Below are 23,218 nucleotides of genomic sequence, written 5' to 3' on the forward strand. Positions count from 1 at the left end.
TAGAGATTAATGATTCATGAAGCGTACAGATTCATGATTGCTTTAAAATCAATACAAGCTCAAGGTAGAAGCTGAACATTTGTCTAAATGAATTGCAACAATTAATTAAAATAGTATGTTGGCTTTGTGGGTGAGGATGTTGTCATGATGGTCTTCAGAACCTCTGGAAACTAAAGGTCTGAAAATTAATACTTTATTCATTCAAAACCAGAAAACTTCCCAAGTTAGTGTTCATCTGGCTCACAGTTTTGGCCTGTGGAGGCAGGGCCGGTTCCAGGCATATGTGGTCGCTAGGGGGACCCCAATAAAAAACAAAAAAAATACAGTACACTAAACTAAAATATAAATGCAACATGTAAAGTGTTGGTCCCATGTTTCATGAGCTGAAATAAAAGGCACAGGCGCCGTTGAGACTGGTGTTTTGCGGGTACTATTTAATGAAGCTGCCAGTTGAGGACCTGTGACGCGTCTGTTTCTCAAACTAGACACTCTAATGTATTTGTCCTCTTGCTCAGTTGTGCACCGGGGCCTCCCACTCCTCTTTCTATTCTGGTTAGAGCCAGTTTGCGCTGTTCTGTGAAGGGAGTAGTACACAGCGTTGTACGAGATCTTCAGTTTCTTGGCAATTTCTCGCATGGAATAGCCTTCATTTCTCAGAACAAGAATAGACTGACGAGTTTCAGAAGAAAGTTTTTTGTTTCTGGCCATTTTGAGCCTGTAATCGAACCCACAATTGCTGATGCTCCAGATACTCAACTAGTCTCAAGAAGGCCAGTTTTATTGCTTCTTTAATCAGCACAACAGTTTTCAGCTGTACTAATATATTTGCAAAAGGGTTTTCTAATGATCAATTAGCCTTTTAAAATGATAAACTTGGATTAGCAAACAACGTGCCATTGGAACACAGGACTGATGGTTTCTGATAATGGGCCTCTGTACGCATATGTAGATATTCCATTAAAAATGTTTCCAGCTACAATAGCCATTTACAACACTAACAATGTCTACACTGTATTTCTGATCAATTTGATGTTATTTTAATTTTATTGAGAGTAAGAATAGTAGAATACACCAGGTGCAATTTAGAAATTTAGTTTTTCTCTTGTTATGTCAGTCACTGACAGTCACTCAATTAGCCATGTCGGCTAACCATTTTTGGATTGGTAGTTAGTCTAGCCAGCTATCTATCTTGTAGTAATCATGGCCGAATATAGACGGGGCACGCAGGGGGCCCCCATTTGGTTTTGCTAGTCATTCTCACTCAGATATCATATTAACATGTCACGATCGTTGAGAGACGGGTCAGACCAAGGTGCAGCGTGGTATGCGTACATATTTATTAATGAAGATAAACACTTGACAAAACAACAAAAGCAATGTAACGTGAAGTGCTATGGGCTATACTCACAACAAGCCAAACCAGAACACAAACACGAGTCAAGATCCCACAACTAAGGTAGGCAACATGGCTACCTAAGTATGATCCCCAATCAGAGACAACGTGCGACATCTGCCTCTGGTGTGGGAGGCCCCGACCCTGGAGAGGGACTGACTTCTGGGTCTGGAGTGGAGCCGCTGACCGGAGCTGGACTGGGCACCGGTGGAGCGTATTGCTGGCACTGGAATGGAGCCGCTGACCGGAGCTGAACTAGGCACCGGTGGAGCGGAATGCTCTGGCTCCGGAGTGGAGCCGCTGACCGGAGCTGTACTGGGCACCGGTGGAGCGGACTGCTCTGGCTCCGGAGTGGAGCCGCTGACTGGGGCTGGACTGGGAACACGCACCACTGGTCTGGTGCGAGGGGCAGGCACGGGTCGTGCCGGACTGGAGACACGCACCACTGGTTTGGTGCGGGGAGCAGGTACGGGCCGTACCGGACTGGATATACGCACCACTGGTTTGGTGCGGGGAGCAGGTACGGGGCGTACCGGGCTGGCGACATGCACCACTGGTTTGGTGCGGGGAGCAGGTATGGGCCGTACTGGACTGGATACGCGCACCACTGGTTTTGTGCGGGGAGCAGGTACGGGGCGTACCGGGCTGGCGACATGTACCACTGGTTTGGTGCGGGGAGCAGGTACGGGCCATACCGGGCTGGCGACACGCACCACAGGTTTGGTGCGAGGAGCTGGCACAGGCCGTACCGGGCTGTGGAGGCGCACTGGAGGTCTGGAGCTTAGAGCTGGCACAACCCGTCCTGGCAGGATGCCCACTTTCGCACGGCACGTGCGGGGCGCTGGCACAGGATGCACTGGGCTGTGAACGCGCACTGGCGACACAGTGCATAGAACTGGCGCAGGATATACTGGACCGTGGAGGCGCACTGGAGACCAGGAGCGTTGAGCCGGCACAACCTGTCCTGGCTGGATGCCCACTTTCACAAGACACGTGCGGGGCGCTGGCACAGGACGCACTGGGCTGTGAATGCGCACTGGCGACACAGTGCATATCTCTGCATACCTAGGTTCCTCAATAAACACACGCTCCTTTTGTTGCCTGACCAGCTCATCTCTCCGTGCCTCCACTATTTCCTTCTCCCTACGGGCCTCCTGCAGCGCCTCCTCTTTAAGGGAGCTCTCCTGCTCTATTCTCCCTATCAGCCCCCGTAATGTGGTGGCCTCCTCTCTTAAACTCTCGATCCGCAGGTCTTGGAGGACCTCTAAAATAGCGGCCTCCTCCTCTATAGTCAGCCCTTTCACGGCCTCGTTCTGCCTCGTCGTCCACCCCGTGTGCCCCCCCCACACATTTTTTTTCTTGGGGCTGCTTCTCGGGCTTTCTTCGTGACCGAGTCCTTTTGAGTCGCCGTTTCTCCCCTCCTGCCTGGGCTTCCTCCTTCGCCCAGGGTCCTCTAACAGCCCATATCTCCTCCCAAGTCCAAAATGACTTCCCCACCTGTGTCCAGGGTGTCTGCTGCTCCTGGGCACGCTGCTTGGTCCGTTGGTGGTGGGATCTTCTGTCACGATCGTTGAGAGACGGGTCAGACCAAGGTGCAGCGTGGTATGCATACATATTTATTAATGAAAATAAACACTTGACAAAACAACAAAAACAATGTAACGTGAAGACCTATGGGCTATACTCACAACAAGCCAAACCAGAACACAAACACGAGTCAAGATCCCACAACTAAGGTAGGCAACACGATCCCCAATCAGAGACAACGAGCGACAGCTGCCTCTGATTGGGAATCACACCCGGCCAAACATAGAAATACACATTCTAGATCCTAAACATAGAATCTAATAACATAGATCTCAACCTGAACTCACACCCTGACCCAACCAACAAGAGTTCTCTATGTCAGGGCGTGACAAAACATTGCATGTCATTACAAAATGTGTATAATTGCAGGAAATTCGCTTTAAAATGGCAAACATTTATCTCAATCCCATGGCAAAATAGGTAGATTTTCATTAAATTAGCTGTAAAACTGCAACATTTTCTCTATGCCTCATGACAAAATGTGTAGAATTGCAGGAAATGAACTTTAAAACTTTACAGTTTTCTCTCCACTGTCAAGATGGGGGCCACTAAAATGTTTTACCATGAGGTGTGGTAAAACCAAATCTCGCTTATGGCCCCCAAAAGACCTGTGTGGAGGAAATTATTCTTAGGTATTTTAACTGTGCTTATGCAGTGATGTTTGTGTCACATGAGTGAAATATTTTGGCAGATGCATGGCCTTGCCTTACCATCAGCAGTTCACTGTTATTTGCAAATCGTAGCATTTATCCAAAACATTTTTCTGTGCTTTTCGGTCTTCCGTTACAACCAGGCCTAGAGCCTAGATATTTATGTGAAGGTTGAATACACTTGTTACAACAATGTATGGATTCAGTCGGAGTGTGGTTTACAAAACAATTAACCTAACCATTAATTTGATTTAAACTCAATTAGGGGGCTGATCCTATCTATCTACTCCTTGTTTTGTTTGGTCGTTTAAGTGATCCATTTCTTATGCTTAATGTTTACAATTTAGTCTTAAATCACAGTAATTCACATTTTAAGCGCTTCTGAAAAAGGGTAAATGCAGTTTGACATCATCTAAAAAAGGTGATGGTTTTCCCTCTCCTCTCTCTTCTGTCTCACACACAGGGAGAGGAGGGGGCAGGGATCGAGAGGGTAATGATCCTGAGGAAGGAAGCTATCATAATGGTGGTGGCAGTCATGGACATTTTATGAGCTTCCAAGACATAAGTATTTTTGTAAGGTTTTGAATTCTTTATCATTGACGATGGGGAATGGGGATGGACTGCAGAGGTATCATGAAAAATGCATGGAGCAGAGATTGAGTCAGTCGGCTCGGCTTGAAAAATGTGTCGGCTTTGTCGAGAAGCGCCATGGGACACTTTAACAGAAGCGCAGTGTGACGGCTCTTTTTCACCTACAGAAACATATGGGGCAGCACGCTGGTCAGCATGGGCTTAGCATGCCCACTCCATAGTTACTTTAACAATAGCTTGATATCTATACAGTTGTGTGACAACATCTATACTCTACATTGTTCAGGGTAAGTATACAGTGGCTGTACTATTACTTAGTAAGAATATCAAATAAATTTTATTTGTCACATGCTTCGTAAACAACAGGTAGACTAACAGTGAAATGCTTACTTACAGGCCCTTCCCAACAATGCAGAGAGGAAAAAAAGAAAAGGAAAAATAATAACACAAGGAATAAATACACAATGAGTAACGAGAACTTGGCTATATAAACGGGGTACCAGTACCGAGTCGATGTGCAGGGGTACGATGTAATTGAGGTACATATGTACATATACCACAGGAGGTTGGTGTCACCTTAATTGGGGAGGACGGGGTCATGTTAATGGTTGGAGCGGAATTAATGGAATGGTATCAAATACATCAAACACATGGTTTCCATGTGTTGGATGCCATTCCATTCGCTCTGTTCCGGCCATTATTATAAGCCATCCTTCCCTCAGCAGCCTCCTGTGGCATATACTGTAGGTAGGAATAAAGTGCCTAGGCAACAGGATAGATAATAAACAGTAACAGCAGCGTATGTGATGAGTCAAAATAGTTAGTGCAAAAAGGGTCAATGCAGATAGTCCGGGTAGCTATTGGTTAACTATTTAACTAACTATTTAGCAGCCTTATGGCTTGGGGGTAGAAGCTGTTCAAGGTCTTGTTGGTTCCAGATTTGGTGCATCGACCTGCGTACCGTGCAGTAGCAGAGAGAACAGTCTATGACTTGGGTGGCTGGAGTCTTTGATCATTTTTAGGGCCTTCCTCTGACACCGCCTGGTATAGAGGTCCTGGATTGTAGAGAGCTCGGCCCCAGTGATGTACTGGGCCGTACGCACTACCCTCTGTAGCGCCTTGCCAAGCATTTGCCATACCAAGCGGTGATGCAGCCAGTCAAGATACTCTCAATGGTGCAGCTGTAGAACTTTTTGAAGATCTGAGGGCCCATGCCAAATCTTTTCAGCCTCCTGAGGGGGAAGAGGCATTGTCATGCCCTCTTCACGACTGTGTTGGTGTGTGTGGACCATGATAATTCCTTAGGGATGTGGACACATAGGAACTTGAAGGTCTCGACCTGCTCCACTACAGACCCGTCGATGTGGATGGGGCCGTACTCGGTCATCCGTTTCCTGTAGTCCACGATCAGCTCCTTTGTCTTGCGGATGTTGAGGGAGAGGTTGTTGTCTTCGCACCACACTGCCAGGTCTCTGACCTCCCTGTAGGCTGTCTCATCGTCGGTGATCAGGCCTACCACTGTTGTGTCGTCGGCAAACTTAATGATGGTGTTGTGCGTGGCCACGCAGTCGTGGGTGAACAGGGAGTACAGGAGGGGACTAAGCACACACCCCTGAGGGGCCCCTGTGTTGAGGGTCAGCATGGCGGATGTGTTGTTGCCTACCCTCACCACCTGCGGGCGGCCCGTCAGGAAGTCCATGATCCAGTTGCAGAGGGAAGTGTTTAATCCCAGGGTCCTTAGCTTAGTGATGAGCTTGGAGGGCACTATGGTGTTGAAGCTGAGATGTAGTCAATGAACAGTATTCTCACGTAGGTGTTCCTTTTGTCCAGCTGGGAAAGGGCAGTGTGGAGTGCAAGTGAGATTGCGTCATCTGTGGATGCGAATTGGAGTTAGTCCAGGGTGTCTGGGATGATGGTGTTGATGTGAGCCATGACTAACCTTTCAAAGCATTTCATGGCTACAGATGTGAGTGCTACGGGGCGATAGTCATTTAGACAGGTTGCATTGGCGTTCTTGGGCACAGGGACTATGGTGGGCTGCTTGAAACATGTAGGTATTACAGACTGGGTCAGGGAGAGGTTGGAAATGTCAGTGAAGACACTTGCCAGCTGGTCAGCGCAAGCTCTGAGTACGTGTCCTGGTAATCCGTCTGGCCCTGCGGCCTTGTGAATGTTAACCTGTTTAAAGGTCTCACTTACATTGGCTACGGAGAGCGTGATCACACGTAAGATATCTGTTGTGGTGTGGTGGTTAGTCTTAGTTTCATGTAGGTACATTTTATTGTGTTGATTATTTGTATTCTCTCTGCCAGTATGAAGTATTCCCTGTGTAGCTCAGTTGGTAGAGCATGGCGCTTGCAACGCCAGGGTTGTGTGTTCGTTTCCCACGGGGGGCCAGTATGAAAAAATGTATGCACTCACTAACTGTAAGTCACTCTGGATAAGAGCGTCTGCTAAATGACTAAAATGTAAATGTACGTGTGTTTTGATGAAGGGCCAGCTCTGTGTTCATGACACACACTGTGTTCACTGTAGGGAATATCTTTGTTTGCTTATGTTTTGATGCAGTCTCGTTATTCACTTTTGTCCCTATTTGACCTCACAGCAGAGTGCTATTTTTCAGTTACAGTATGTTCTCAGAGGCTGATGTCGTCTCAGTGGATAGACACACACACACACACACAAACAGACACACACACCTATGTTAAGTGAAATAAAATGTGTGAAAGTCTGAATAAGATAGGGAAGGGTAAATTAGCATTGTTTCAATTCCATGATAAGGGTAAAAGGTCCACAGTGTCGTCATGTGAACTCTGTTCGAACACTTCTTTGATCATTGGAATGGTCATAGAGATGCTGCCATAAAATGTCTGCTTTGCCATTTACAGATAGGGCCTCCCTGGCCTCTTGCCTTCTGGGAGGTGATCCATGGGCTTTCTCTGTCCATCAGATCCAACCTCTGCAGAGCATCTCTCATATAAAGTCCTCACTCTACCTTTCTACTGCACCTCTCTTTTTTCTCACATTTCTTCCATCCCTCTCTCCGTCTGTCCCTGAGGAGGGGCTGAAAATAGCAGCCAGGGGAAAAGTGGGTCAGCTGCCGTGGGGGCTGGTTGGTGGGGAGGGGGCCCTGGTTTAGTAACTGACTATGTGTACTTTCCCCCTTCTTACAGTGGGGAAAAAAAGTATTTAGTCAGCCACCAATTGTGCATGTTCTCCCACTTAAAAAGATGAGAGAGGCCTGTAATTTTCATCATAGGTACACGTCAACTATGACAGACAAATTGAGAAAAAGAAATCCAGAAAATCACATTGTATGATTTTTAATGAATTTCTTTGCAAATTATGGTGGAAAATAAGTATTTGGTCACCTACAAACAAGCAAGATTTCTGGCTCTCACAGACCTGTAACTTCTTCTTTAAGAGGCTCCTCTGTCCTCCACTCGTTACCTGTATTAATGGCACCTGTTTGAACTTGTTATCAGTATAAAAGACACCTGTCCACAACCTCAAACAGTCACACTCCAAACTCCACTATGGCCAAGACCAAAGAGCTGTCAAAGGACACCAGAAACAAAATGGTAGACCTGCACCAGGCTGGGAAGACTGAATCTGCAATAGGTAAGCAGCTTGGTTTGAAGAAATCAACTGTGGGAGCAATTATTAGGAAATGGAAGACATACAAGACCACTGATAATCTCCCTCGATCTGGGGCTCCACGCAAGATCTCACCCCGTGGGGTCAAAATGATCACAAGAACGGTGAGCAAAAATCCCAGAACCACACGGGGGGACCTAGTGAATGACCTGCAGAGAGCTGGGACCAAAGTAACAAAGCCTACCATCAGTAACACACTACGCCGCCAGGGACTCAAATCCTGCAGTGCCAGAAGTGTTCCCCTGCTTAAGCCAGTACATGTCCAGGCCCATCTGAAGTTTGCTAGAGTGCATTTGGATGATCCAGAAGAGGATTGGGAGAATGTCATATGGTCAGATGAAACCAAAATATAACTTTTTGGTAAAAACTCAACTCGTCGTGTTTGGAGGACAAAGAATGCTGAGTTGCATCCAAAGAACACCATACCTACTGTGAAGCATGGGGGTGGAAACATCATGCTTTGGGGCTGTTTTTCTGCAAAGGGACCAGGACGACTGATCCGTGTAAAGGAAAGAATGAATGGGGCCATGTATCGTGAGATTTTGAGTGAAAACCTCCTTCCATCAGCAAGGGCATTGAAGATGAAACGTGGCTGGGTCTTTCAGCATGACAATGATCCCAAATACACCGCCCGGGCAACGAAGGAGTGGCTTCGTAAGAAGCATTTCAAGGTCCTGGAGTGGCCTAGCCAGTCTCCAGATCTCAACCCCATAGAAAATCTTTGGAGGGAGTTGAAAGTCCGTGTTGCCCAGCGACAGCCCCAAAACATCACTGCTCTAGAGGAGATCTGCATGGAGGAATGGGCCAAAATACCAGCAACAGTGTGTGAAAACCTTGTGAAGACTTACAGAAAACGTTTGACCTGTGTCATTGCCAACAAAGGGTATATAACAAAGTATTGAGAAACTTTTGTTATTGACCAAATACTTATTTTCCACCATAATTTGCAAATAAATTCATAAAAAATCCTACAATGTGATTTTCTTGATTTTTTTTCTCATTTTGTCTGTCATAGTTGACGTGTACCTATGATGAAAATTACAGGCCTCTCTCATCTTTTTAAGTGGGAGAACTTGCACAATTGGTGGCTGACTAAATACTTTTTTTCCCCACTGTAGTTTCTCCCTCCTTCTATCTATCAATCCCACCCTCATCTCTTTGTCATACTTATCTTCCAAGCTACTCCCTTACCTAGACCTCTACGGCTTATCTGGATCTCTCCATCTCTTCTGCTGACTGTGCTGGTCCATCTGGTTAATGCTTTATGCTCTCTAGGTGAATCCCAGACAGACTCAGAGAAACCAGACAAACCTCAAATAAAGATTTTAGACCGTAGATTATATAATAGGTAGGACTGGTGGACTTATGTCGCACATGCAGCAAACAAAAACATATGGAAATGTCTGCTCTACCCAAAATTATGACCAAATAATTGCAACATTACCGCAAAAATGGAAGAGAAAAGTGGAAGGGGGAAAAAGTAAGGAACTTGTCTGTCGGCCCTGCATTAAAGAACATAATTGGTTAAAGAAAATTGTGATAAATAAAAAAGTATACCAGTTTCATTTAAGGACCAAAGGATTGACAGCCGTCCCATATACAGTTGAAGTCGGAAGTTTACATACACTTAGGTTGGAGTCATTAAAACTTGTTTTTCAACCACTCCACAAATATCTTCTTAACAAACTATAATTTTGGCAAGTCGTTTAGGACATCTACTTTGTGCATGACACAAGTCATTTTTCCATCAATTGTTTACAGACAGATTATTTCACTTATAATTCACTGTATCACAATTCCAGTGGGTCAGAGGTTTACATACACTAAGTTCACTGTGCCTTTAAACAGCTTGGAAAAGTCCAGAAAAGGATGTAATGGCTTTAGAAGCTTCTGATAGGCTAATTGACATAATTTGAGTCAATTGGAGGTGTACCTGTGGATGTATTTCAAGGCCTACCTTCAAACTCAGTGCCTCTTTGCTTGACATCATGGGAAAATCAAAAGAAATCAGCCAAGACCTCAGAAAAACAATTGTAGACCTCCACAAGTCTGGTTCATCCTTGGGAGCAATTTCCAAACGCCTGAAGGTACCATGTTCATCTGTACAAACAATAGCACACAAGTACAGTGAGGGAAAAAAGTTTTTGATCCCCTGCTGATTTTGTAAGTTTGCCCACTGACAAAGACATGATCAGTCTATAATGTTAATGGTAGGTTTATTTGAACAGTGAGAGACAGAATAACAACAAAAAAATCCAGAAAAATGCATGTAAAAAATGTTATAAATTGATTTGCATTTTAATGAGGGAAATAAGTATTTGACCCCTCTGCAAAACATGACTTAGTACTTGATGGCAAAACCCTTGTTGGCAATCACAGAGGTCAGACGTTTCTTGTAGTTGGCCACCAGGTTTGCACACATCTCAGGAGGGATTTTGTTCCACTCCTCTTTGCAGATCTTCTCCAAGTCATTAAGGTTTCGAGGCTGACGTTTGGCAACTCGAACCTTCAGCTCCCTCCACAGAATTTCTATGGGATTAAGGTCTGGAGACTGGCTAGGCCACTCCAGGACCTTAATGTGCTTCTTCTTGAGCCACTCCTTTGTTGCCTTGGCCGTGTGTTTTGGGTCATTGTCATGCTGGAATACCCATCCACAACCCATTTTCAATGCCCTGGCTGAGGGAAGGAGGTTCTCACCCAAGATTTGACGGTACATGGCCCGTCCATCGTCCTTTTGATGCGGTGAAGTTGTCCTGTCCCCTTAGCAGAAAAACACCCCCAAAGCATAATGTTTCCACCTCCATGTTTGACGGTGGGGATGGTGTTCTTGGGGTCATAGGCAGCATTCCTCCTCCTCCAAACACGGCGAGTTGAGTTGATGCCAAAGAGCTTGATTTTGGTCTCATCTGACCACAACACTTTCACCCAGTTCTCCTCTGAATCATTCAGATGTTCATTGGCAAACTTCAGACGGGCCTGTATATGTGCTTTCTTGAGCAGGGGGACCTTGCGGGCGCTGCAGGATTTCATTCCTTCACGGCGTAGTGTGTTACCAATTGTTTTCTTGGTGACTATGGTCCCAGCTGCCTTGAGATCATTGACAAGATCCTCCCGTGTAGTTCTGGGCTGATTCCTCACCATTCTCATGATCATTGCAACTCCACGAGGTGAGATCTTGCATGGAGCCCCAGGCCAAGGGAGATTGACGGTTCTTTTGTGTTTCTTCCATTTGCGAATAATCGCACCAACTTTTGTCACCTTCTCACCAAGCTGCTTGGCGATGGTCTTGTAGCCCATTCCAGCCTTGTGTAGGTCTACAATCTTGTCCCTGACATCCTTGGAGAGCTCTTTGGTCTTGGCCATGGTGGAGAGTTTGGAATCTGATTAATTGATTGCTTCTGTGGACAGGTGTCGTTTATACAGGTAACAAACTGAGATTAGGAGCACTCTCTTTAAGAGTGTGCTCCTAATCTCAGCTCGTTACCTGTATAAAAGACACCTGGGAGCCAGAAATCTTTCTGATTGAGAGGGGGTCAAATACTTATTTCCCTCATTAAAATGCAAATCAATTTATAACATTTTTGACATGCGTTTTTCTGGATTTTTTTGTTGTTATTCTATCTCTCACTGTTCAAATAAAACTACCATTAAAATTATAGACTGATCATTTCTTTGTCAGTGGGCAAACGTACAAAATCAGCAGGGGATCAAATACTTTTTTCCCTCACTGTATAAACACCATGGGACCACGCAGCCGACATACCGCTCAGGAAGGAGACCCATTCTGTCTCCTAGAGATTAACGTACTTTGGTGCAAAAAGTGTAAATCAATCCCAGAACAACAGCAAAGGACCTTGTGAAGATGCTGGAGGAAACAACAGGTACAAAAGTGTCTATATCCACAGTAAAACGAGTCCTATATCGACATTAACCTGAAAGGCCGCTCAGCAAGAAAGAAGCCATTACTCCAAAACCGACATAAAAAAGCCAGACTACGGTTTGCAACTGCACATGGGGACAAAGATCATACTTTTTGGAATGTCCTCTGGTCTGATGAAACAAAAATATAACTGTTTGGCCATAATGACCATCGTTATGTTTGGAGGAAAAAGGGGAAGGTTTGCAAGCCGAAGAACACCATCCCAACCGTGAAGAACGGGGGTGGCAGCATCATGCTGTGGGGGTGCTTTGCTGCAAGAGGGACTGGTGCACTTTGCAAAATAGATGGCATCATGAGGAAGGAAAATTATGTGGATATATTGAAGTAACATCTCAAGACATCCGTCAGGAAGTTAAAGCTTGGTCGCAAATGGGTCTTCCAAATGGACAATGACCCCAAGCATACTTCCATAGTTGTGGCAAAATGTCTTAAGGACATCAAAGTCAAGGTATTGGAGTGGCCATCACAAAGCCCTGACCTCAATCCTATAGAAAGTTTGTGGGCAGAACTGAAAAAGCATGTGTGAGCAAGGAGGCCTACAAACCTGACTCAGTTACACCAGCTCTGTCAGGAGGAATGGGCCAAAATTCACCCAACTTATTGTGGGAAGCTTGTGGAAGGCTACCCTAAATATTTGACCCAAGTTAAACATTTTAAAGGCAATGCTACAAAAAAACGAATTGAGTGTATGTAAACTTCTGACCCACTGGGAATGTGATGAAATAAATAAAAGCTGAAATAAATAATTCTCTCTACTATTATTCTGACATTTCATATTCTTAAAATAAAGTGTTAATCCTAGCTGTCCTAAAACAGGGAATTCTTACTAGGATTAAATGTCAGGAATTATGAAAAACTCAGTTTAAATGTATTTGGCTAAGGTGTATGTAAACTTCCGACTTCAACTGTACATTGCAAAATAGTTGGGAAGAGATTTTTGACGTACCGATTCCATGGCATAGTGTTTATGAACAGATACGCAAAACGACGCCGGATTCAAAACTTATAATTTTTCAATTTCAATTATTATCGAAAATTCTTGCTACCAATAGAATGTTATTTATATGGGGGATACATTCTTCCCAGCTCTGCAGATTTTGCTGCGAAGAGACAGAATCATTAGATCATTTGTTTTGGTACTGTCCATTTGTAGCTTGTTTTTGGTCACAGGTCCAGGAATGGGTGAAGGATTGCAATATTTACCTGGAGCTAACCCTGCAGATAGCACTACTGGGTGATCTGAAAAGTCATAGTCAATCGATCAATAATATAATAATACTTTTAGCAAAAATGTTTATTTTCAATTAATAATCTGTAGAAACAATGAGAATAGAAAGGTTCAGAACTTTTGTAAAACATCACAGTACAGTTGAAAAATATATGGCAAATAGAAATCCAATATGGATGGTGTTAAGAGATAGATGGGAGGTGTTGAGGGGAGCTGAAGGATGGGACTAATAACAACTAACAACAACTAATAACAACAAGATAACTAATGTAAAGCATACTGTGTCCATAATAAGTACAGTGGGGAGAACAAGTATTTGATACACTGCCGATTTTGCAGGTTTTCCTACTTACAAAGCATGTAGAGGTCTGTAATTTTTATCATAGGTACACTTCAACTGTGAGAGACAGAATCTAAAATAAAAATCCAGAAAATCACGTTGTATGATTTTTAAGTAATTCATTTGCATTTTATTGCATGACATAAGTATTTGATCACCTACCAACCAGTAAGAATTCCGGCTCTCACAGACCTGTTAGTTTTTCTTTAAGAAGCCCTCCTGTTCTCCACTCATTACCTGTATTAACTGCACCTGTTTGAACTCGTTACCTGTATAAAAGACACCTGTCCACACACTCAATCAAACAGACTCCAACCTCTCCACAATGGCCTGCACAAGGCTGGGATGGGCTACAGGACAATAGGCAAGCAGCTTGGTGAGAAGGCAACAACTGTTGGCGCAATTATTAGAAAATGGAAGAAGTTCAAGATGACGGTCAATCAACCTCGGTCTGGGGCTCCATGCAAGATCTCACCTCGTGGGGCATCAATGATCATGAGGAAGGTGAGGGATCAGCCCAGAACTACACGGCAGGACTTGGTCAATGACCTGAAGAGAGCTGGGACCACAGTCTCAAAGAAAACCATTAGTAACACACTACGCCGTCATGGATTAAAATCCTGCAGCGCACGCAAGGTCCCCCTGCTCAAGCCAGCGCATGTCCAGGCCCGTCTGAAGTTTGCCAATGACCATCTGGATGATCCAGAGGAGGAATGGGAGAACGTCATGTGGTCTGATGAGACAAAAATAGAGCTTTCTGGTCTAAACTCCACTCGCCGTGTTTGGAGGAAGAAGAAGGATGAGTACAACCCCAAGAACACCATCCCAACCGTGAAGCATGGAGGTGGAAACATCATTCTTTGGGGATGCTTTTCTGCAAAGGGGACAGGACGACTGCACCGTATTGAGGGGAGGATGGATGGGGCCATGTATCGCGAGATCTTGGCCAATAACCTCCTTCCCTCAGTAAGAGCATTGAAGATGGGTCGTGGCTGGGTCTTCCAGCATGACAACGACCCGAAACACACAGCCAGGGCAACTAAGGAGTGGCTCTGTAAGAAGCATCTCAAGGTCCTGGAGTGGCCTAGCCAGTCTCCAGACCTGAACCCAATAGAAAATCTTTGGAGGGAGCTGAAAGTCCGTATTGCCCAGCGACAGCCCCGAAACCTGAAGGATCTGGAGAAGGTCTGTATGGAGGAGTGGGCCAAAATCCCTGCTGCAGTGTGTGCAAACCTGGTCAAGACCTACAGGAAACGTATGATATCTGTAATTGCAAACACAGGTTTCTGTACCAAATATTATGTTCTGCTTTTCTGATGTATCAAATACTTATGTCATGCAAATTAATTACTTAAAAATCATACAATGTGATTTTCTGGATTTTTTTGATTCCGTCTCTCACAGTTGAAGTGTACCTATGATAAAAATTACAGACCTCTACATGCTTTGTAAGTAGGAAAACCTGCAAAATTGGCAGTGTATCAAATACTTGTTCTCCCCACTGTATATAGGTTATAGGTTGAGAGCTTTTGTGAAAGAGCACAGTTAGAAAGATATGGCATTAGAAGCAAACCGAATGGACATCATGAAAATGATCGGAGTTTGAGGGTAGAGGAAGTTCAGGAGTAAAAACAAACAAAATATAATTATTGTGCTCTTGCTCAGTTGTGCACCGGGGCCTCCCACTCCTCTTTCTATTCTGGTTAGAGCCAGTTTGCTCTGTTCTGTGAAGGGAGTTGTACGAGATCTTCAGTTTCTTGGCAATTTCTCGCATGGAATAGCCTTCATTTCTCAGAACAAGAATAGACTGACGAGTTTCAGAAGAAAGTTGTTTGTTTCTGGCCATTTTGAGCCTGTAATCGAACCCACAATTGCTGATGCTCCAGATACTCAACTAGTCTCAAGAAGGCCAGTTTTATTGCTTCTTTAATCAGCACAACAGTTTTCAGCTGTGCTAACATAATTGCAAAAGGATTTTCTAATGATCAATTAGCCTTTTAAAATGATCAACTTGGATTAGCAAACACAACGTGCCATTGGAACACAGGACTGATGGTTGCTGATAATGGGCCTCTGTACGCCTATGTAGATATTCCATTAAAAATCAGCCGTTTCCAGCTACAATAGCCAAACTTTTGAACGGTAGTGTGTGTATATATATATATATTTTTCGAGAAAATAAAACATATGGGGGATTGGAAGTGACGCAGACATTTACATTTTACATTTTAGTCATTTAGCAGACGCTCTTATCCAGAGCGACTTACAGTTAAGTTATTATTATTATTATTATTAAAAAATATATATATACTGGCCCCCCGTGGGAATCAAACCCACAACCCTGGCATTGCAAACGCCATGCTCTACCAACTGAGCTACATCCCTGCCGGCCATTCCCTCCCCTACCCTGGACGACGCTGGGCCAATTTGTGCGCCGCCCCATGGGTCTCCCGGTCGCGGCCGGCTACGACAGAGCCTGGAGTCGAACCAGGATCTCTAGTGGCACAGCTAGCACTGCGATGCAGTGCCTTAGACCACTGCGCCAATCGGGAGACAATTATATTGATGGAAGTTACAATCTATCTGTAATATTAAAGCTGATCTACCCCCCCCCAAACCCCCCCCAATAAAAACAAAATGTAGACCCTGACTTAAAACACTAAACACACATTCTGGTGCGGGAGCGTGGAGTAGCAGTACTGCTGCAGTCTCCCAAGAACATATTGATATTAGCGATATAGGTACGAATCCCACCACTGACACGTTGATGCTGTCCCTCCCTCTACTGAATAAAGAGAAAATACAGAAGGAGGACACATTCTGCTCACTGCTTTCCCAGCGGCACATATACCATTTCTAAAACATCACATGTATAACTAACTAGTAATGAGGAATAACACAGTCATATACTACCAGTATGAATGAATAGCAACATCTTTATACGTGCATAGTTATAATTGGACCAAAAACAAGCTGATTTTGGCATGGCTGAGCTCATTTCTGGCCATGCTGCACACACAGGACAGCGTGGTCCCTGGACTCAGTGGTTTCATGGCCAACGTGATAATGGCCTGCTATTGTTCATTAAAAGACTGGCAAGTCCAGCCCAGCGCTGTGGGATCTGGGATGGTAACTGTGTAAATAAATGTAAAGGATTTGGTGCCGCAGCCATCTAAACACTACTGGGTTGTGTCCCAAATGGCACACTATATTCCAAAGTAGTGTACTATATAGGGAAAGGGTGTCATTTGGGACACTGCCCTGGTGTCTATGTTCATGGTATCTGGGTAAATGTAAAGTGTTGGGTGCAGCCAGCTGAACACTATTGGTGTCTGTGTTTAAGCAGTATTGAGAGCTCATGATGCAAAACTCAACTCGTGGCTGGATAGAGAGCGACGGCAGGAATTGATGTAATCTCCTGTTATGTGCTTTGCTAATGCTGTTGTATGCACAAAGCTGAAACCAAACATCGTAAGAGAGATAGCTAAAATAGGGCTTTGCCATAAGTCATGTCTGCTATTTGGGATGGGATATACAGTATGTGTTTAATGACTCACTCTATGTGCCAGAATTGTATCAACACAGTTTTAAAAATTGCTTAGTTTATTAGTCAGGGACAACATACTATGTCTCACCAGATTTTGCAACACAGCTAATTTCCATCTGCAGTCCCTTTCCATATGCAGGTAAACATTCAACATTTTTACATATTATACATTTTTTATTACATGATTAATAAGGGACAGGTCTGTATCACATTGTCACAAGGGCACTGACTAGAAAAGACAGACAGACAGATAGACAGACAGAGTGATTCAGTGTGACTACATGGTCGATGCCAATGTTTGTGGTGCCCCTATTCTAGTTGGGAACACTGGTTTGTAATAATCTAGGATCATTTGTTTCACTTATTCACTGTTGTAAATTGGATGGTTGCTTTGAGCGCCAGAGAGCCAGTGTAACGTGCTTATACTAAAGTCTAACCTCGTTCTCCACAGGGTTCAAGTGTCCTGTCTGCTCCAAGTCTGTGGCGTCCAATGAGATGGAGGTGCACTTCATCATGTGTCTAAGCAAGCCCCGCCTGTCCTATAATGGTGAGACACCCTTCCTCTACCTCTCCCCAGACCCTATATCCTGTGCTTTATCTCTCCTTCTCTCCCCTCTTGTTTGCCACTTTTCCTCCTCTGAATCTCTGCATTCTTCTCATTATCCCTTTGTCTCTCTCTTGCTCACGTAGCCTCTCATCCCCCTCTCCTATGATGCTCTCTCTCCCCTATCTCTTACTATGTCGATGCTGGCTGTGACTGTGGGAATGTAGATGTGAACTCTATATGACCCATCTGCCTAGTACCAGAGCTGGGGTCACGGCAGTGTGTTATTCCCTCCATTGATTCTCTCCATATTACTACTGTCTGTCTGTCTGTCTGTCTGCAGACATGCCTCGATATGATAGTTCAGAATTGTCCAATGCAGACTGAAGCCATAGAAATAGAATCCTGTATTTCTGTATCAATGGCTTGAGCTGCTTGTACTTTAGTAATCACAGTATCTAAACAAGAAAAACCTGATCTACATGCACCATACAGTAGCCAAATACATAGTGTATGTATGCCATTAGCTCTGTAATTGGTTTTGGTTAATGTGTAATCAGTATGCTCAGATTGTAGGAGAGACAGTTAAATGTTCAGAGTGTCAGCTAGGTACATATGTATGTTCAGGGAGTCAAGCCAGGTATATGTTCAGAGTCGATTCAGGTAGACAATCAGCTTTCCCAGGGCATTATGGGTGCCTGTCTGCTGTTCTTTTCCCGTGACACTGTGTGCTGGCCTGGTTCCAGGTTGTGTGATTGACAGAGTGGCTGGCTGAGATAGCTGCCTGCAGCCTTAGTCACCCCTGTGAGTGACTGACTGACTGCTACCTGTTTGAGTGACCGCTTTCTGTTACGGTCTGTCTGGGGCTGAAGGTGACCCTGTGGGCTACGTGTCACGTATCACCAGTCTGCTTTCTGGGGCTCATTTAAAGCCAGGTCTGTCAGGACACAGAGGGAGAGGGTGACAGATGAGGGGCTGAAAAGGAACAGGGGTAGAAACAGATTGAGATAGTGAGGAGCAAAAGGAGAGAGAAACTGACTGGGATGGGTGGAATAGTACAGAGAGTGACTGGGATGGATGGAATAGTACAGAGAGTGACTGGGATGGATGGAAGAGTACGGAGAGTGACTGAGAAGGATGGAAGAGTACAGAGAGTGACTGAGAAGGATAGAATAGTATGGAGAGTGACTGGGATGGATGGAGTAGTACAGAGTGACTGGGATGGATGGAAGAGTACGGAGAGTGACTGAGAAGGATGGAATAGTATGGAGAGTGACTGGGATGGATGGAATAGTACAGAGTGACTGGGATGGATGGAAGAGAACGGAGAGTGACTGAGAAGGATGGAATAGTATGGAGAGTGACTGAGAAGGATGGAATAGTACAGAGAGTGACTGAGAAGGATGGAAGAGTATGGAGAGTGATACAGAGATGGCTGATAAAGAGTAAGAGGACAAAGAAGAGCAATCTCTCATTTTTTGGGTTGTTTTTCAACTGCCCTGTCAATTTGTATTTCTGACACATTTACTTTCTCTCCCCCTCTCCATCTCTTCCTCTTTTTCCCTCTTCCTCTCTCTCTCTATCCCTGTCTGTTTCTCCTCTGCAATCCCCTGAGTTAGTGACACATAGGGACAGGACTGCGGCTTATCTTATTTCCCAGAATGCTCTGTGGTCCATTGTCAATCAGCTGGGCCCGCTGCCTGTCACACATCAGCAGATCTCTCTGCATGGCCAATATACCTACACACACACACACACACACACACACACACACACACACACACACACACACACACACACACACACACACACACACACACACCCTGCCCGCAGTGGCAGTGATAAATGTGTGTGTGTCTGTCTGTATCCTTACTGTGTTTCTGTTTGTGGAGCAGCTACAGAGTTGTGTGTGTCTATAATAATGAGATAGAAGATCCATACAGTGTGTGTTTGTGTGGGTTGGGTGAGGTGTGGGTATCTGGCCAGCAAGATTGACATTGTGATATTGGTTAATGGTTAGAAATGCCACACATTATTTGGGTGGTTTACCCAGTGGTCTTTAATTGTGCTTTTACCCGTGAACTCCTGTCCACCCCAGCCGGTATTGATACTGCTATGGGATGAACAAAGGGGTGACACCCAGCTAATACAGAAATAGAAGTGCATTAATATTGGTCAAAAACAGCACCGTCCGCCATCAATGGTAAGAGACAGTGTAATATCTAGACGTTATTGAATTATTCATTTATATTTCACAGATAAACTCCTTTCCCACTCAGTGTCATTTGCATACAGTATATTGCCAACGGAGATTTGGCATTTTTCCCAAACACATCAAATAGGACTAAAGTACTTTTCTTTTATGGCTTTCTCAAGCATGGCTTGCTTCCCTTTCTGTCTCTGTATGTCCTCCAAACTAGCAGGCAGCCATCACCTGTGCTGTAAAAGCCAAACTCTTTCTCTCTCCTCTCTCACTCTCTCTCTCTCTCTCTCCCTCCAACTCTCCTCTCGGTCTCTCTTCAAGGGCTATATTTAACCACAAGTATTAAAATATCATCATGCAATGTCGTAGCCCAAAAAAAACACAGTGGTCAGCTCACGTGGACTGGGTATACCTATCCTTCACTCTCCAACTCACATTTCCACTAAAACAGTGTCACATTCACTCACTCAAAAACCAACTCACAAACACCCATAGATTCCTAGAAAACACACACACACACATACACAAGCATAAAACATAATACCTAACTAACCACAAGAATTAAACAACTTAACACAAATAATAATGGATACACACAGACACAAATATATAGACATATACAGTATACTGCACTGTACATTGCAGTCTGAAGACCTAGACCTAAATTCCCCCATGTACACAACATTGCATGCACACAAACATGCACACTCCCTCCCTCTGGCTGGCTGGCTGGCAGGCTGGCAGGCTGGCTGGCTGGCTGGCTGGCAGGCTGGCATAATGCGAAGCGAGCCGCTGAAGCCATAGCTCCTAAGAGGATAACAAGCTAAGGAGCAGGAGGTGAGACGGGGGGAGGAGGAGGGGGTGCTTATTGTTCTATCACAGGAGTGTGGAAGGGGAACAGCTGTGTATGAATTTAATGAGGACCAGTTTTCGAGATTGAGGATGTTGGAGGAGAGAGGGGGTGAGGGGTGGAGAAGGAGGGGGAGGCAGAGGGTTGATGGGACTGGGCAGCCAGCTAAGCTGATTTACATTCAGAGCATATGTCTTCTGTCTGTCTCACTCCATCTCACGCTGTCTTCTCCTCCCTTCACCTTAGCTTCCCCACATTCCCTCCCTCGTCTCTCATCCCTCCTCCTCCCGCTTTCCTTTGTTCTAATACTGTATTCACCCAGTGACCAAACCTAACCAAACGTTTCATTAAGGGTCATTTAAAAACATAACCTTCACTTCCTTGAATGATTTGAATGGACTACCAGAGGTTCAGAGCATCACGTTCACCTCACCATCCCCTTTTATAAACTGGGTAGTTTGGGTCCGTGATGCTGATTGGCTAAAACAGAATTACAGCCATGTGCATATCAGACAATATACCACGGGTATGACGCAAATATACTTGTTTACTGTTCTATATACACTGAGTATACAAAACATGCTCTTTCCATGGCATAGACTGACCAGGTGAATCCAGGTGAAAGCGATGATCCCTTATTGATATCACTTGTTAATTACACTTCAATCAGTGTAGATGAAGGGGGGGAGACAGGTTAAATAAGGATTTTTAAGTGTTGAAACAATTGAGACATGGATTGTGTGTGTGCCATTCAGGGGGTGAATGGGCAAGACAAAGAAAGTGCCTTTGAACAGGGTATGGTTGTAGGTGCCAGGCACACTGGTTTGTGTCAAGAACGGCAACGCTGCTGGGTTTTTCACGCTCAACAGTTTCCTGTGTGTATCAAGAATGCTCCACCACCACCACAAATGATATCCAGCTAACTTGACACAACTGTGGGATGTATTGGAGTCAACATGGGCCAGCATCCCTGTGGAACTGTTTGACACCTTGTAGACACCATGCCCCGAAGAATTGAGGCTGTTGATAACTCAATATTAGGAATGTGTTCCTAATGTTTGGTATACTCAGTGTATGTTGGTAACCAGTTTATAAAAGCAATAAGGCACTCCGCTTCATGTCGTGCCTAAGAACAGCCCTTAGCCATGATATATATTAGCCATACACCACACCCCCTCGGGCCTTATTGCTTAAGTCTACCCTTTGTTTTAAAACCACACACTCACTCAAACAAAACAGTCATGACAAGAAAGATGTGCACACGCATACACACACACACACACACACACACAAGTGTTTCCAGGGAAAGTAGTGAGTTGCTGTAACAGGATGTGGTCTGGTCTCCTACTCGGTTCTGGCACTCTGCAGTTCAGCATTTCCTGTTAAATTAAAACTAGGTTTTACTGGAATCCACCATGTCTTATTCTAAGAACACTGGCTGTTGCAACATGTGTGTTTCAGTGACTCACTGTTGAGGTATGAGCTAACGTGTCATATCCTGCTGATCATTACCTTGCTGAACAAATGACTGGATGTTTCCAGTAACAGCTCATACACACACACACAGCAACACAGTCTCCTGGTTCGTGTACCGTCTGCCTCTGCACAGAGACAGTAACTGTGAGCCATGTGGGGTCTAGAAGCCAAACAATGATGTGTTGGCACGGTGTAAGCCGGTAAAACCCTGCATCAGTGAGTTGTCAGAGATACTGTGTGTATACTGTGTGAGACGGTCGTGTCTCCCCTCTAAAAATAGGAGTCGCTGTCCCAAAGGGCGGGTAGGCAGGCGGTCTGCTTATCGCTGTATTCCCGCGTGGGCAGATTTTGACGGGAGTGGACCCTCTCGCTTCACCACCTCTTCTCTGGTAGTGTTGGTCCAGACCAGACTGTGCTCAATGGTGCCCCCTGCTGTTTGTTTTACACAGCAGCAACCAGACCAGGCCTGGTCCTCCCTCTCCTCTGACGCACTGACTGGATGCTCTTCCACCTGAATAGCAGAGTGCACAGCTGCGTTTCTTTTGCCCTGTTCTATTCTGGTGTTTCTGTTCTATTGTTGCTGTAGTGGAATAGTCTCCAGTGTTTTACTGATTTAGTTTTGTTCTTGTGGCAGTGACACACTGCCTTCGCTATTTCAAATTTGGTACGATGTGATGTGTCATTGCCACTCACAGTTGTCTTGCTTTCTTTTGTGTGTGTGCATGTGTTTGTGTGTGTGCCTGACTTCCTGTGTGCGTCTGTGTGCATGTGTCTGCCTGTGTGTGTGTGTCCCAGATGACGTGCTAGCGAGGGATGCCGGGGAATGTGTGATCTGTCTGGAGGAGCTGCAGCAAGGAGACACCATCGCCAGACTGCCTTGTCTCTGCATCTATCACAAAAGGTGAGGTTGAGGTACGACTAAGCTCTCAGGCTGCATCTCAAATGACACCCTATTCCCTATATAGTGCACTACTTTTGACTAGGGCACATAGGGCTCTGGTCAAAAGTCGTGCACCATAGGGAATAGGGTGCCATTTGATGCACACTCAGCCTCAACTCCTGGTCCGGACTGTACAGTGCATTCGGAAAGTATTCAGTCAGACCCCTTTACTTTTTCCACATTTTGTTACGTTACAGCCTTATTCTAAAATGGATTCAATTGTTTTTTCCCCCTCATCAATCTACACACAATACCCCATAATGACAAAGCAA

General features: G+C 44.8%; 1 protein-coding gene across 1 annotated transcript in view; it reads left to right on the forward strand.

Annotated features, from left to right (window-relative positions):
• Positions 1-23,218, forward strand: part of znrf1 (zinc and ring finger 1) — a 35,704-nt gene that overhangs the window by 7,902 nt on the left and 4,584 nt on the right. Inside the window, exons 2-3 of the mRNA XM_041837236.2 lie at positions 17,385-17,480; positions 22,802-22,907. Of these exons, the coding sequence (XP_041693170.1) occupies positions 17,385-17,480; positions 22,802-22,907 (202 nt within the window). The remainder of the gene's footprint in view (positions 1-17,384; positions 17,481-22,801; positions 22,908-23,218) is intronic.

This window comes from Coregonus clupeaformis, chromosome 19 (genome assembly GCF_020615455.1).
Source record: "Coregonus clupeaformis isolate EN_2021a chromosome 19, ASM2061545v1, whole genome shotgun sequence".
In the NCBI taxonomy this organism is placed as follows: Eukaryota; Metazoa; Chordata; class Actinopteri; order Salmoniformes; family Salmonidae; genus Coregonus; species Coregonus clupeaformis.